Source organism: Pleurodeles waltl, chromosome 4_2 (assembly GCF_031143425.1).
Source record: "Pleurodeles waltl isolate 20211129_DDA chromosome 4_2, aPleWal1.hap1.20221129, whole genome shotgun sequence".
NCBI classification, from domain to species: Eukaryota; Metazoa; Chordata; class Amphibia; order Caudata; family Salamandridae; genus Pleurodeles; species Pleurodeles waltl.
Window position 1 is genome coordinate 534,466,073 of NC_090443.1, and position 17,230 is coordinate 534,483,302.

General features: G+C 44.1%; 1 protein-coding gene across 2 annotated transcripts in view; it reads left to right on the forward strand.

Moving 5' to 3' along the window:
* The window catches only part of RGS8 (regulator of G protein signaling 8), a 292,063-nt gene that overhangs the window by 188,424 nt on the left and 86,409 nt on the right, over positions 1–17,230 (forward strand). For both annotated transcript variants that reach the window (XM_069232061.1, XM_069232062.1), the window contains exon 3: positions 6,396–6,460. In XM_069232061.1, the coding sequence (XP_069088162.1) occupies positions 6,396–6,460 (65 nt within the window). The remainder of the gene's footprint in view (positions 1–6,395; positions 6,461–17,230) is intronic.

Sequence of the window (17,230 nt, forward strand, 5' to 3'; positions counted from 1 at the left end):
CAAAGGCACATATGGGTATTTAAGCAGGGACTCTGACCCTTTCAACTCAGACACTTCTGGACAAGATACCACTGGAGAAGAAACCCTGAACCAGAACCTGAACCTGCCAAGAGGAACTCAACTGACTGCTTTTCTGCAAAGAACTGCTGCCCTGCTGTTGTCCTGCTGCCTTGCTGTCTCTGCTGAGAAGTGCTCTTCAAGGGCTTGGATAGAGCTTACCTCCTGTTCCCTGAAGTCTCAGGGCCAAAAAGACTTCATTTCTGCAAAAGAACTCCTTGTGTGGCGACAATCGATGCACAGCCTGCAAGAAATAACGCACAGCTTGCATCTTGGTGAGAAAATCACTGCATGCCGAACCGGATCGACGCAGGCCGACTTCCCGAAGAGGAGAATGATGCAGCACCAGTGTTACGACAGGAAATTCAATGCACGGCCCACTGGATTGACACAAAGCTGAGCCAGAACGATGCAGCCCTACTTCCTGAGAGGAATCGATGCAGCGCCTGCCGTGGCGCAGAAATTTCCACGCATCGCCCACCGGATCGATGAAGCCCCTGTGAATTCATCCTGCATGCCCAGGATTTCAACGCATCATCCCCGGGGCATCCAAAAACCCCACTACCTGAAGAGGATCCCAGTCTATGTGCTGGAAATTGCCAGAAAGTCTTCCCTGCGTGAAAACTCACTGACGCATCGTCTGTGTGTGCCGGAAAAATCGACACACACCTCCCCGTTTTCCACGCATCTCCTCTTCTGCAGTCCCTTGCGTAGAAGTTGATCGCCAACCAAGTACTTTGTGCTTGCAAGAGACACTTGTTGCTTTTTAAAGACTAACATAGTTTATATCATTTTTACGGTGACATTTCAACGTATACTTATTGAATCTTGATTGTTTTGACCCGCATCTTACCAGATAAATATAATATATTTTTCTAAACACTGTGTGGTCTATTTTTGTGGTGTTATACTGTGTTATTGCATGATTTATTGCACAAATACTTTACATATTGCCTTCTAAGTTAAGCCTGACTGCTCAGTGCCAAGCTATCAGAGGGTGGGCACAGAATAATTTGGATTGTGTGTGACTTACCCTGACTAGAGTGAGGGTCCTTGCTTGGACAGGGGGTAACCTGACGGCCAACCAAAGACCCCATTTCTAACATGTCGATGCATGGGCATATTTTCTCCAGTTATTTTAGTTTCTCCTCGATTACTATGGGGGACACCCAAATGGTGGGCCCAGCTACCCTCATGATAATGCCTTGTTCTTCTAGAGTGTTCAGTTCTTGCTCGACCAGCATACGAATGTGAAACGGGACACGCCTGTGTCATAGACAAGTGGGTTTCACTGATATATCGATGTGCAACATGATGGGTGGGGCTTTCAGGCACCCCAAGCCGGTAAATAGTGTTGGGAATTGACACAATAGTTTGTTGAATTGGAAAGCCCTGGTGCTTCTTGGAAAGGATACCAGTCCTAGTTCTTCAGCCAGATGGTTGCCAAGTAGGGTGTCTGCTTCTCTGTCCACGATGTGGAATGTGGCGTGTACTTCCTTACTTTATGCCTTCATGGGTACCGTTATCCGCTCTGTGAGTGGCAGCGGTGTGTAGCTCCCGTACATGAAAATCTTGGTGCTTGATAGCATTATTGATGGGTGAGGAAGGAGGGGGCAGTATTGTTTGGTGCTCATTACATTGATTGATGCGCCTGTGTCCATCAGCACTTTCACTTGGGACCCTGTGATATCAACAACACAGGTGGGTTGAGGGCATCGCCGCTTCTTCAGGTCATTAGTGAATAAGATGAGGAACACCTCTTCTTATTCCGGAATCTACATGTGTGTTCTTCCACTTCCTCCCTTGCTGGTCAAGTTTGAGTTGTTCTGGGTCTTCGAGTGACAGGTGTCTCACTGTGCTGGTTATTAGGCGTCTTCCTCTTGCTCCCCTTCCTCAGGTGCCACTGCGACAGACGGTTGCGAAATGATTCATCTTTCTGCAATTCGAACATTGCCACCCTTGTGCCAGGCAATCACTGGCAGCATGTTCCTCACTACCACAGCACATGCAGAACAGCCCTTGTCTCGCTGGCAACTTGAGCTTGTCTTTGGTGTGTTGTGTCCGAACTGCGTCTGCTCATTCCACCTTGATGGTTGGGCCTTTCTCCGTCATTTGAGTGAGTGCTGAATCCATCTCAGGCCCACACGGGCTGTGGAGAGGGTGAGCGAACTGGCTGGTATCAAGATGTCATCAAGGCTGATGTTGCGTTGCCTTGGGATGAGTCTCCTAAGAGTCTTGTTGCGGCTCCCTTGTATCATCTGTGCGTGTATCTCTTTGGGCTGGTCATCTGCCGTGCATGTACTGGCTATTTCTCTCAGTCAAGCACTGAATTGGTCTATTGATTCTCCACCCCGCTGCCAAGTTTGCCGGAGTTTGAACCTTTTAAAGTCAGAGTTTAGTTGTGGGTCAAAATGGGCATTGATGGCCATTACGGCAGTGTTGTAGTCGTCTGTTGTGCCTGTGTTGGTTAGGTGTCTGAACAGTTTATATATTTCAACTCCACCGAAGTGCAACAGCAAAGACCCTTAACAGCCACACTCTTGAGTGGCAATTAAGGGGGTGATTCCTACCCTGGCGGTCATAGACCGCCAGGGCAGGGGACGGAGGAAGCACCGCCAATAGGCTGGCGGTGCTTCCGGGGCCATTCTGACCGCGGCGGTAAAGCCGCGGTCAGAAAAGGGAAACCAGCGGTTTCCCGCTGCTTCCCGCTGCCCCAGGGAATCCTCCATGGCGGCGCTGCTTGCAGCGCCGCCATGGGGATTCCGACCCCCTTACCGCCATCCTGTTCCTGGAGGTTTTCACCGCCAGGAACAGGATGGCGGTAACGGGTGTCGTGGGGCCCCTGGGGGCCCCTGCACTGCCCATGCCACTGGCATGGGCAGTGCAGGGGCCCCCTAACAGGGCCCCATAAAGATTTTCAGTGTCTGCTTTGCAGACACTGAAAATCGCGACGGGTGCCACTGCACCCGTCGCACCCCTTCGACTCCGCCGGCTCCATTCGGAGCCGGCATCCTCGTTGAAGGGGGTTTCCCGCTGGGCCGGCGGGCGGCCTTCTGGCGGTCGCCCGCCGGCCCAGCGGGAAAGCCAGAATGGCCGCCGCGGTCTTTTGACCGCGGTGCGGTCATTCGACGGTTCCCGCTTGGCGGGCGGCGACCGCCGCCCGCCAATGTAGGAATCACCTCCTAAGTATTTTCCTAGCTACCAATCCATATTTTCCACCGGGGGGGGGCCGTTGTGTGGTCTGCCAACTCGTTTAAATGGTGGCAACGCTCCGAGCATGGTGTGTTTTGGTGGGAGTAGGCCAGGAGCCACGCATCTCCTCTTCTGCAGTCCCTTGCGTAGAAGTTGATCGCCAACCAAGTACTTTGTGCTTGCAAGAGACACTTGTTGCTTTTTAAAGACTAACATAGTTTATATCATTTTTACGGTGACATTTCAACGTATACTTATTGAATCTTGATTGTTTTGACCCGCATCTTACCAGATAAATATAATATATTTTTCTAAACACTGTGTGGTCTATTTCTCCAAAGGTGCTTCCACCGGCCATTATTGAAGCTCATTTAAAACAGATGCCTGTTCCTCAATATCCTATTTTAATAAGAAATAGACGACAACATCTCAAACAGTAGATGAGGGGTGTAAGCACCAAAACATCACTACAGTGGGTCATGTATTGGCTGCTGGGGGTAAAAGTGCAAAACTCGATGAAAACAAATCCAAACAACTTAAGTATATGTAACCCTACTCTCTTTCTAAGGAGGCCAATCTTTGGTGTTAATAACTCTGTAAATTACTTTCATTTGAAGTGTGTGGGTTACAAAAACCCCAAAGACTTTCCAAAATCTTTGCAACCCGCGTGTTCCTAAATTGGTGGACCTGTAAACTAAAACAAGGCATAAGTTATATGCACAAGGACAAAGATATATGTAAATTATGACTTTGCTAAACGATTATTAAGTCAAATCTACTATACTGCAACCACGTTGTGTTTAATCGTGAGCACGTGTGGCATATTCTGGATGCAAGGCAACGTGGGCACGGAAAAATGTCAGCTTCTATTTTGCCAGTGGTTTTAAAATAAAAATATGCAGTAATATATCATGACACCTTCTTTTTGATACACGGTCTTACCCCTATCTCAGTATCTTAGTTTGTTAAGGTCCCCATGGGATGGGGAAAACGTGGCACCCCCTCAGTATATTAACCGAGTGTCCATTTCAGGTCATCTGAGATGGTGATTAAAGATAATTCCATGCAGCAGTTAGGCATGATCTCATTTGGTATTTGGAAATTGTGAGTTTTTAAATAGTGAGAGTTACTTGAGGTTTCCATCCTTAAGGAGGTTGCTCAAGATGATTTAATTTCTGGTAGCCTCAAGTTTGTGGGGTTGATGTGTGAAGGTCCTGATTTCTGAATATAGGTTTGATGTGGAACGTCTAGGGATTGTTGGGTAAGGTGTTTGAGATTAGGTGGGTGTTGATGATGTCTTTGGTTTGGTGTGCTACTGAAGTGATTAGGAGAATGTTTTTGAAGACATACAAGGGCATGGTTCTCAAGTGGGAAGACCGTGCCACTGACATTGATGAAACCTACAAATTCATCAATAAAGAGTGGGTTGAAGGACAGAAATCAGGAATGCAGACTGAGTGTAGAAAGCTTTGACTTTGGAGATTAAGGCCCTCATTCCAACCCTGGCGGTCTCTAACCGCCAGGGTGGAGGGCAACGGAAGCACCGCCAACAGGCTGGCGGTGCTTCCAGGGCCATTCTGACCGTGGCGGTAAAGCCGCGGCCAGAAAAGGGGATCCGGCGGTTTACCACCGGATTTCCCCTGGCCAGAGAATCCTCCATGGCGGCGCTGCTTGCAGCGCCGCCATGTGGATTCCGACCCCCTTCCCGCCAGCCTGTTTCTGGCGGTTTACACCGCCAGAACCAGGATGGCGGGAACGGGTGTCGTGGGGCCCCCTAACAGGGCCCCATTAAGATTTTCACTGTCTGCTTTGCAGACAGTGAAAATCGCGACGGGTGCAACTGCACCCGTCGCACCCCTGCAACTCCGCCGGCTCCATTTGGAGCCGGCTTCATTGTTGCAGGGTCTTTCCTGCTGGGCCGGCGGGCGCCCTTTTGGCGGTCGCCCGCCGGCCCAGCGGGAAAGTCGAAATGACCCCCGTGGTCTTCTGACCGCGGAGCGGTCTTTCGACGGGGGAACTTTGGCGGGCGGCCTACGCCGCCCGCCAAAGTTGGAATGACCCCCTAAATGTTTTGTCGTCAGTGAGTCACCAAGTTTTGGGAATGAATGATACATCGGAGGAGCATTCTGGGCTAGTTCTTTGTACGGGGAGGCGACTTCATGGAGATGTACTGGGTAATGATCTGTCCTTGTTTACTTATTATGATTGTCTGTCATTTATAGTGGAGTTGGAAGCATTCCTTACTATTAATTGTACAACATATTTGTTAGTATTTACTGACTTCAATTCTTTGAAAACCCATCTTGTTTTATATGGATTTCCAGTGAGCATGATGTTTTTAGGAGTGATCAGATTCCTCAAGGCTGAAGACTTGAAGCTAGAATTTGAACGGTTGTACTGATGTCCGAGGGGGACTGAGCACAAAATCTGAAGGGAGTAGTTAAAGTGCATTGAAGCCAAATTTACTCTGTGTTTTTAGATAGGTCTTTTGGGGTTGTTGTCATTTTCTATCTGCTATGTTATTTGATACAAAGGGTGATGGTATTGTTGTCACTGAGATGAGAACATGGTTATCAGTAATATGATGGATCCCAGAGAAGCATAGCTAGTGACCAAAGTGTGCCTGGTTGAGAGGGCAAGGTAGCTACCAGCTGTGTAGGTTTAAGGCTTCGGCGATGGGTTAGGTCAGGTTTACCAAATCAGATATTGTAGACACCCAAAATGATTAACGTTGATGTGGTTAAAGGTGATAGTAGCAATGGAGTCAAGAAAGACGTCCATAAAGACTGGAAGGGATAAGTATAAAGCTGTGGGGAAGGTAGGTACTTGATCAACCTGGAATATCACACTGGGAAGGATCTGGTGGGTGCACCCAAGTACAACTGTTACAGTTTCACCAGAGGTCTTGACCCACAGTTAGTCTCTCACGTATTCCCAGGGCCACAGCCATTCATTTTGAGGTATGTCTTATTCAGATATGGGGTTAGTCTTCAGATTTAAGGTCCAGGGTAAAGTTATTATTTTCATACAGTACAAAGCCTCGTAATAGTCTGTCAGCTTACATTGCTGCAAGAAAGCACTCTTAATTACTTTAAAACAATCTTACATTTTCTCCTAACCATCCCTTTTTTCTTTTCTGACTTCAGGAGATTAACAAAAGAAGAAGCAACAAAATGGGCCCATTCCTTTGACCTTCTCCTGTCTCATAAATGTGAGTTCATTAAAGATATAAGGATGTAGAAATGATTAAGGATGAACTGCTTTCACACCATTTCACATTCTTTTACAACCACAATGACACTTCATGACTGCTCTGCGTATCCTTGCACAACCCCCACAGTGTTGGATGGAGTTCTTCCTATTCTCACAAATATGAAACTTGTGGAACATTTTTCACAACGTCAAACATTTCTGACCAGTGACATATTGAGCATTCTTCATATCCTCAAACCTCTTTTCAAAGTGACCTATTCAGATTTTGTCATACTCTTACACATCCTTGGATAGAAACTTACAAGGCATGAATATATCTTTACATTAGATAGTGGTGCATTTCTGTTTCCTTATTCCATTACACACCCTTCTATTGTGACTTGCTGAAGCTTCTTTACACAATTAGACATCTTACGCTTAGACCTCTTACGGCACTGCCCTATTGAGCATATCATGCCCTCGTACACCTTTCCAAAGTCGACCCTTGAGTAGTTGTCATGCACTCAACGTCTCTCAGTGAAAACATATACAGCAATCTTCACATCAATGGGACACAGCATTTGTAATCCAGTTCTTTTTATGCATTGTTTTTAAGCACCAATTCCCTCTGTTTGAAGCAATACCTATTAGTATATTTATCAGCTATACGTATACTAGGTAGTATGGAACATTTGAGCTGATTGCATAGATTCATCGGATATTATTAATTCACATAGTGGTCTTGCATTCCTGGTTTAGCTCTTCTGAGCAGTCTCTGAATTTTGCAGGCGTGTCCATTCTCATGTGAGGTTATTCCTTGCTTGGAATTGTTATGTCAGAATTGCAGTCTTTTTCATTGTCAGATTACAATAAATATTGGTGCACCAGTACCCAAAGGCCTTTGGGCCTGTTTTTAGGAGGCTTCATCAGTTTCCAGTAAGCCTCAATCCGTTCATTGCAGTACACTATGGCCCATATGTATGGAAAAATGACGGCGCACGATGCTGCGCCAAAATTGCCAGTGCCGCGCTCCATCATTTTCAAAATGTAGGGATGCACGGTATTTAAGTGAATACGGTGCACCCCTGTGTTGTCCCCTTCGCTGGTGATAAATTTAGCTACCAGCACCAATGCAGACATCAGTCCACGATCATGCAAGGATGTCTCCTTTGAGGGGTGTAATTGTTTATGTGAGGGAAGGTGTCCCTTCCCGCACATAAACAATCACTAATGGCCCTTTTGTACTTCTATGTGTGCTGCAGAATGTAGTACACACAGAAGTGCCAAAGCGTCATTTTCAAATGATTGTTTATATGCCGGAAGGGACACCTTCCGGCACATAAACAATCATTTGTGGCATTTTGCTCTTCAGCACTCATAGAAAAAGCAAAAAACGAGGAGGAATAAAAGTATTCCTCCTCGTTGTGCCTTGCTAATGCTACCCATGGGGGTGGCATTAGATTTTGGTGCTGCCTCAGGTTTACAAAATCTTGTAAATCTGAGGCAGAGTCAAAATGCAATGGGTGTTGTTGCGGCACTCCCACAGCAACACCCATTGCACATCCCTCTGACGCAGATAAGTGCGTCAGAGTAGCCCATATTTACAAGGAGTTGAAACAACACAAAAAGTGGTGTTACACCTCCTTGTAAATATGGAGCAGAGGTTAGCACCACTGGAGCGTCACATAAAGTGATGCGCCAGTGGCTCTTGGGGCTCATAAATATGCCCCTATATCTCTTAGCCATTTAATTTTTAGGTCTCCGCAAGGCAGTGCATGTGCTGTTTCGAGACTGTTGTATTCAATATGTGGGTGTCAGCCCTTCCAAGGGCTTCCCATTTGTGCGCTCCATGGTCACTCTTACTCCTCATTTGTCCATGGCCTATATGCATCATGCCTCTTCCTGTGTTTAGCCCTTCCCTAGGGCATGGACCAATTACTCATATCCGTCCACTGCTCCCTTTTTAGGAACTGTTTTAGTAACTACTTTTTTTCTTTTTAAGAGCACTTCACATAAGCGTTCGTTTTGACACTTGCTTCGGGCTCCGTTTCTGTTTCTGTACACAAGAATTGTAAATTTTGTTCTTATCTCGTCACATTTGCTCTGCTTTTAAAGACGGAGGTCGAACGTTTGATGCTGTTGTCTGACGGGGCCTGTTTATTTTTCTTCCTCTGACTTCAAAGTGAGAGACTTTTTTATTTAAATTAATGTTCCTGTATTGCTTGTTTTTTTAGGCACGGAGATATTAAGTGATTGCCCAGCATCACCGGATTTTTAGCTTTGCGTCGAGACTCGAACTGGGTTCCCTTGCTTCAAAGTCTGCCCCTCTAGTTTTTTCATGCATGCAGCATATAAGCTCTTGCATGTGCTCTCAGGAGATGCACTAGCCCTGGGTCACCTCAGAGAAAGGACTCTGTTTTCCTTCACCTTCCAGTTAACTTGTAACTTGCCGTTTTCACCTGACTTTTATAGATGCTGTTTGTTTTACAGTGAGATTTGGGTGCATTATCAGACATGGGGCATACCATAAAAGGATCGTCTTAATATGAAAACTTTAAAGCTCTACACAAGTGCATTTTTCCTGTGCATCAAATAACACATTCTCCTCCTGCAGAGAGTTTTGTACGAAATAGATGCAGGTGAAATGGAATCTCCTTTGCAAGTGGCCCAAAATCAGCTGCGGGAATTTCTTCAGTTACAGGCTTGTAGTGAATTATTTCCTAGTGCAGCTCTTGACCATCATTCATTCATGTGAGGCCCTGCTTTGTCTCTTCATTAAGAAACAGGACAAGACAGACATGTATGTGTAATACAAACTCATAGAAGAAGTTGTGTTTGCCCGGCAACTACATAGCAGTACATAAAGCAGTAATTAACACAGAAGACTTCGGAAACTGTTCATACCCCATAAGTGGAAGAGACTGAAAAGCATTCTAGAATTTTTCTTCTATGTTGATGTTTAATTTATGGGGTTTACCCAAACATTCATTTTTTGTTGGTAACTATATGCACTCAGTGGGGATCAGATATGCTGCAAGACAACCCAGTGGGCTGTGTCCTTACCAACACAACTGCACATTCATTAAATTACGTCAAGCCCAACTCAGACTTTCATCCATGTGAGGTTCACAGAATGAACCTCGTTTCGCTGCTTACATATAATAGTAAATTTAAAGATTTTTAGATCATTGGCGATGCATGCTATTTAATTGGCGGAGTTATTATGTTTTATTGAATTCTTACAGAGCTACATAACTAGACATAGGTAGGGTACCTCAGCTGAAAGTATGTCCGCCCGAAAGATTTCATCGAGCCATCCAGAGAAAAAACAACTAGTTCTCGTTGCCCAATCCTGCATCGCCAATACTAAAAGCTTTAGAACATTCCTTTGCTTGATGGACTACTGTTAAGGCTATGGCCAGGTCATAGCGTTTTTTCCAAGGACTTTCAGCCATGCTAAAACGCAGCCACGCTGCTATGCAAAAGTACATCCATTTCATGTCTGTGATTATCATTTGCAGTTCTGCCTTTCATTTCAGTGATCAACTGACAACAAGCTGACAGGGTAGGGCTTCGTTTTACATAATTGTTTATGTGTGATACAAGCCTCTTGACAGTGAGTGTTGCAAGGAAATTGGTCGCATGTCGGGGGAATGAAGAAGCAGTACAATTTGAGATTTGTCACCGCCATGCTCTCACTGCTTAAGGTAACGCCAAGGTCTTCCATATAAATCGGAGTTGTTTACCCACAATGTATATGAATTAATGGAAAAACAAAAACTGAGAAACCACATTGGAGGAAGCCAAATCATGGAAGACCAATTTTGAGGAAACACAAAGAAATAAAAAATTAAAGGAAACTTTTTAAAGGAAAGGTCATATTAAGAAAAAATAAGCAAAATCACACACTTGGGTGAAGTTTAGGGGTAGTGAGGGTTTTTTGGGCTCACGGATGGGTGATGTTTAGTAGTAATGAGGGTTATTTAGGATTTTAAGGCTTCAGGGAATGGTGACATTTGAAGGGTGGCGAGGATCTTTTTGAGGATCAGGCATGGGTGGAAATTAGGATGGTGAGGGGGTTTTAGAGTTTAGTTAGGAGTAGGGGTGGGACTGAAATTAGGTGGTCATAAACTGTGGATCACATGGAGGGAGCAGTACCTACAATCAAAATTTCAGTTTCATCAGAGTTGAATGTGGCTTCATCTAGGTGGTACCCTAGAGAGACAAGTTACCTAGCCCTTATTGAAGATTTCCATCTAGCCTAAGCAACATCTGGGTGTTGTAGCCTTGTAACATGATGTTCAGACTACTTTGGAAGGGGCAATACATAAATATTGTATAAACAATAGGCCTCAGCAAAGAATCCTGAATGACCCCGCAGGCTAGAGATTTGAATCAGAGTCAAAGAGTGAAGGTGAAAGTCTTCAGTGTACCTATTTGGACCTGAATCCTGCACTCTGAGAGTCTAGCCAGTAAAAGAGGATGAGAGACTGTATCAAAAGTGACCATTCGATCCAGAAGGTAATATCCCCTTATCTGAAATCATTGGACGGCCATCAGTCATAGCAAGAAGACCTGATTCACTGCTGTGAAGCAGGCAGAAGTTAGACTGGGTAGGATCAAGCAAATGCTGGAATTCGAGAAAAGAGGAGAGCTGAAGAATAATGTGTTTCTCTATGAATTTGGACGGGAACGATTATAGAAATGAGTCAGTAATTGCTAAGAGTGGTAGGATATGCTGATAGTTTTAGCAAAGGGGCATAATCAGAGGAGTTTTACAAATGAATGGGCCTCAGTCTGATCTTATGGACAAAATCCCGGAATCAGCAAGGATAGTGGCTATGGTCTGGGATAATTGAGGAATAATCGAGGGAGACATGGACCAAGTGGAGGTCAAGACTACTTGGGAGCAGTTTCAAGACGAAGACAGAAGTAAGAGATGTGAAATCCAAAAGAGTGGTAGCAGAATTCAAAGGGGGGGGTTCAGTAAAGAGAGTAGTCCATGGACAATCAAATATGTTGGAGCTAATAAGATTTTGTTTAAGGAGGTGAGATTAGTTCAGGAATAATTGTAAAGACTTCACAATGGGTATTACTGGATTCCCTCATTTTGGAGCAGTAAAATGTGCATTAATAAGCAGTACAAATGTGAATTCTTCAAACCTTCAGATATAGCTCAACACTGATTTCTGCTGTGTTCTTCTTGCTCTTGCCCATCTTTCCACATTCACTCACTGAAGGTTATTCACCTTCACACACATCCACACATGCTGATGTAGCACACACGCTGATGTAAAATGACTTTAGTCGGGTGGGGCTGGCGGTATAGAAGAAGGGGGTTTAGCACCAAAAAATGACTTTAGGCAGGTTAGAGTAAAAAAAATTACTCTAATCAGATTAGATTCATTTTATGGTGCTAAACCTACCATGCCACATGACTCCTGCCTTAGAAAAGGCCGGCGCTGGTTTGCGTCAAAATATTTACCCCCGGCTAACGCCATTCCAATGCGCCAAGCGGGCGCCTTATTAATGGATTGACGTTAGCCGGCGCTGCGGGCTGGCCAGAGTAAAACAAAAATGACTCTAACCAGGCAGCACCGGCGTAGGGGAAAATGGGGGTTGTGCGTCAAAAAATAGTGCAAGTCAGGTTAGAGTAAAAAATCATGGCTCTAACCGGACTTGCGCCATTTTCTGACACACAACCTCCATTGAAATGACTCCTGTCTTAGCAAAGACTGGAGTCATGCCCCCCTGCCCAAAGGCCATGCCTAGCGGCTTCTGTCCCTTGGGCATGGCCATTGGGCACAGTGGCATGTAGGGGGGCCCAAGTTAGGCCCCCCATGCCACAATTTATTTAAAACAAAAATACTTACCTCAACTTACCTGTACTTACCTGGGATGGGTGCCCCATCCATGGGTGTCCTCCAGGGGTGGGTGGGGGTGGCAGGGCGTGTCCCTGGGGGCAGGGAATGGCACCTGTGGACTGCTTCCATGGTCAGAGACCATAGAAATGAGCCCACAGGTCCCTTAACGCCTGCCCTCAACCAGGCCTTAAAAAACGGCACACATCAGGCTGGGTGCCATTTTTTAAGGCCCGGCCACTCCTGTGCATCAAAATGACGCAGGAGTATAAATAAGGTGCACAGGCCTTAAAGTAATTTTTGGGACGGGAAGCCCTACCTTGCATGTCATTAACGCAAGGAGGTTTCCTGCATCCAGAAAATGACGCACACTGAAGAATTTTGCGGGGTCAGGCATCATAGAATAAATGTGGTGTAAGGTTTGCGCCGAATGTGCGGCAACATTTTTTATGCACATTCGGCGCAAACAGAGTATAAATATGCCCCTTCATCTCTTGGTTCAGCCATCAGGACGACCTTGGATCTTTCTCGCCTTCAGGAATCCAGAGGGGAGTTCTCATTTACAACTCTTTGTTGGCACTCCTGCCTTGGCAACGCATCTTCTCATACTCCGCTTTATCTATAACAATAAACTTTTCATTAAAAGGTTTCTGTTGATGCACCTGCAAGTACAAAAATACATAGTGAGAGCAAACTTTCACGTTGAAGATTAATCACAAAGAAAACATTCTCAGGCCTCATCTCCAGCTTAATTTGGCATAACCTTAAAAGCACATTCAAATGCATGCTTATACATGCATTTCACTGAAACAATATAAATGAGGAATAACTATGAAAATATTGATTAACTAGAAAATCATCATTTTTATTTGTGGAATAATATTAAGTATATATATGATTTGCATATGATCATTCTATAGTCCTACCTATAAATGCATTTTGGTTCATTACTTTCAATTTCTTCACTTGCATGAGTACTTTTAAACACATTATGTATGTTGTTCAGTGCATTTCAGCTCTCCTTCTGGAACGCATAATGACACAGCCAAGTTATGGTCTCTCAACCCGATGATGTATTAAGTAATCACAAACCTACTTCCTTCTCAAATGAGACTCTCTAGAACCTAGTCGTTTTCATCAGCTTTCACCAGGATTCCTCCAGATGTTTCATATCCTCATAATATTTACACTGACTGTTTTCAATTTCAACATCTGCTCTCCTCTTTTTCCCTTTTGAGTTTTCATTTTCTGGAAAACGTTATATCCCACCAACAGAATTATTGCAATAACCAACAATGGCTTCTGAACAAAACCTACAATTCCACCTCCCAAGTTCCCAAACCACCTGCCTATAGCACAGCATCCATCTCCATTCAATTCCCAGGCACTTGTTGTTTCCAACTCTTTCAAATCTTTTGTCAACCCTGAAATATTCCTGATGTACTTCTGCAAATCCTTACTCTTTTCCGGAATTTAAGTACAACATTATTGAACCTTCAGCATCTGGAAGGCTCCATCCTCTTTAACAAGACATAAATCTAACCCATGTCTATTTTGCAAAACCATAGATCTGATTGTCACCATCTCTGTGTTCACAAGCAACAAAGATGTTGCTGTGCTAGTGGCTAATTTGTCCACTATGGTAGACAATTTTGTAATCTTCAGATCACTTAGAATCACACCAAAAGATGGAATTAATGCACCAAAAATATCTCCCACTATTTCCGCAGCAGTAGCTCCTCATCTATTTCTAGGTTTCGTCTTCCATACAGGCTCCTCAAGATGTTCCGCAAGATAGATCTTTGGGAATACTATTGCTAGATTACACATACCATGCCGTCCCTTTTGGCAACTTAAAATATGAATTCGGTCCACAGATAGAATACACTCCATGCATCACAGGATTCTTCCCATCCGGAAATAATTCCCTCTTGCCTCTAACATCAAAAACATGTTCACAATCACTCTTCCCTATATACAATCCTTCTATTTTGCGCTTTGAGATCTTTGTTCGTTTTGGATTTGGATTCTAATTCCCTTCTTCTAGCTTCCACTAGAATAAAAAAAAAAAATCTATCTCGGTCATGGAACAGGTCAAATTGTATCTGTGTGCATGTGCAGTATCTAAAGGCTTTAGTGATCTGAAATATTTTCTGGCTATTTCTGCGCCCTTGAGCATAAGGATTCTCATTCTGATGCCTATACAAAGGGACTTCTGGCAACACCAAATCATAACTGGAGAAAAAGTGTTAAAGCTTCCCTCGTTGTAAATATATGCTCAATAAAAGACTAGAAGAAATGCCATAAGTAAATTGAATATGATGGTATGTGATGCCTTCTGACACAGAAGCAGGTAACAGTGTACAGACGTAACAGTCCCAAGCATTCATTGTATTGTAATAATATATTCATACAATAGCCTAAAATATACATTTGCAGAATAATCTCTTCTTGACTCATCTAAGTGTAAAGCTTTCTCATCTAGCATATAAAGGCTATTATTTTTAGGAAGTAATGATTGCAGGGAAACACTAGGGGGTAAATATTTCTCTAAAGAAGGTGTAGGGGAAAATGCTCCTATTATCAACACCACTAGCACTACGAGGAAATTAAGCAATAAGGCACTTACTATGTACTTACATCTACTTTTCTGATTTGGCTGTATTACTTCTTTGAAATCAGATCGATTAAAATGCAGCAGCATCAGAATATCTCTTTATTAGTTTCTCTGATTTAAATAGCCCACAAAACACAAATATTTACATGTTCAAATGTTCATCAATAACATATATACAGATCTTAATGAGACTTCCCTATCATTACTCCATGTTCTTCTAAATGGCAACCCTTTGCCTTCTCCTGCTTGGTCCTAGGTATTCTTCTCAGTTCCCTATCCCAGCCAATATAAATGTCTCTAATGATATCACAGATCAGATTCATCAATGACACTGAAAATTTGAGGTACAGTTCAGCTACAATGTTTAGTTCATGGAGGTTCAGTCGAACTTGAATGGTGACTCCAATATTCCCAGAACTCTTTATCTGCATCATCTGCAAAGTAGTGCAATTCAGGTGAGGAGTACCTTCGACTGGGCACTCTCGTTCTCTTTCATTTCATAGTGTCACACCCTCGTTCTCACTTTGCTTAAGTCAGAGGGCCCAATCACAAAGGTAAATTTAAATTTTTGGTCTAAGCTTAGACCCAAAAGTCTACATTTATGACCTTGGGAATCCACAAAGGGCATATATGAGTACTATCTGTCGACCCAAACTCAGGGGGTGGAGGGGGCGGGGAGCACGGGGGGTTCTCCAAAAGTCTAAATTTACCTTTGTGAATTGGGCCCAGAGTTCTCAGTCTTCTCAGCAATTATCTATGACACCCATTCTTTAGGAAAGCTCACCCTCTCTCTTTCTCGCCTTCTAGGTCATCAGTCTCCAGCTTCCACTCAATTTCTTCCAGCACTAGGGGGCCAGATGTATGAAAGCAAACGGTGTGAATGCCCGTTTGCGAATGCAAAAAGCCCTTTCAGCCCTAAAATAGCGATTCCTTAAAATTGCGACCTTATTTAGAGAGTCGCAAATTGCGACTCTCTAAATAAGAAATCGCAAATAAGGACTCCTTATTTGCGATTTCTAAAGCACATGTATGAAGCAATTCCTTAATGCGAATTGGGCATTAAGGAATCGCTATTACCACCAAGTTGAACTTGGTGGTAACCATGTGCAAATTTTAAAAATGCATTTAAAATGTATTTTTAAAATTTACATGTAAAGCACACATGCCCTTTTGGCATGTGTGCACCTTACATGTTGTTAAAAAATGTTTAGGGGTGCAGCAGAGGGGGCCTTAGGCCCCCAGCACCCTGGACTTTGCATTTCCCAAAATTGCGAATTCCAGTAAGGAATTCGCAATTTGGGACATGCAAAATATTCGCAAATATGGGCCGACAGGCCCATAGATGCAAATGGGGGCCGGTATCGCAATTTGCAATTCGGTAATAGCATTTGCGATTTTTAAGAAATCGCTATTACCGAATCGCAAATATGATACATTGCATTTTGCGAATCAGAAATAACAATTTCTTAAAAATCGCTATTTCCGATTCGCAAAAGGTTTTTTTCATACATCTGGCCCTAGGTCCTTTGTCAGGGTCTGATTCTGAGTCTGACTCTTTCACTGCCACAGGACAAGACTTGGTTGGTTCTGCTTCAGTTTCTTTGTGGCTTTTTCAAGACCCCCTCGGAACGATCAAGTGCTGTTTCATGATTCGTTTGGCCCGACTGCTTGGCTAACCTACCTTTCTATCGCTACTGGATCTTCTGGAACAGGTGCTGCCGTATCAAGGGCCATTCAAGTCTATGAGTAAGAGAAGCAAGAATCCAGTTGGGGAGACCTCCACACTTTACAGCAGTCATGGTGACAAAGATGACTTGGTGAGGCCCGGGCCAACGAGGCTCCAAACACTTCTTCCTAACATGTTTCTTCACCAGGGTCCAATAGCCGAGACTGAGGTCATGGCACTGTTTTTGTTGTGGAGGGGCTGTAGCTGCTCCAACCTGGTGTAAGACAGAACACACCACGTCAGCTAGTCCCTTGCACTAATAAAGGACCATATCATCTGCAGTGTTCACAAGTGCATTTGCAGGAATCGCTGGCTATCTCACTGCTTTCCCCATAATGATCTTGGTGGGAGACAATCCAGTCTTTCGATCAGGTATGCTCTGAAAACTCATCAACACAAGAGGCAAAGCCTCAGCTCTATAGCTGCAGTGTAGTCTCTGCTCCATTTGCAATGCTGCATACAGCAATTTCAGGACCTCATTATTGAAATGAGTCCCATGATCTGATTCTAAAGAAGTTGGGAAGCCAAATCGAGGTATGAGCTCCCTTAGCAGCAATTTTGCTACAATGAGACCATTGTTCCTTC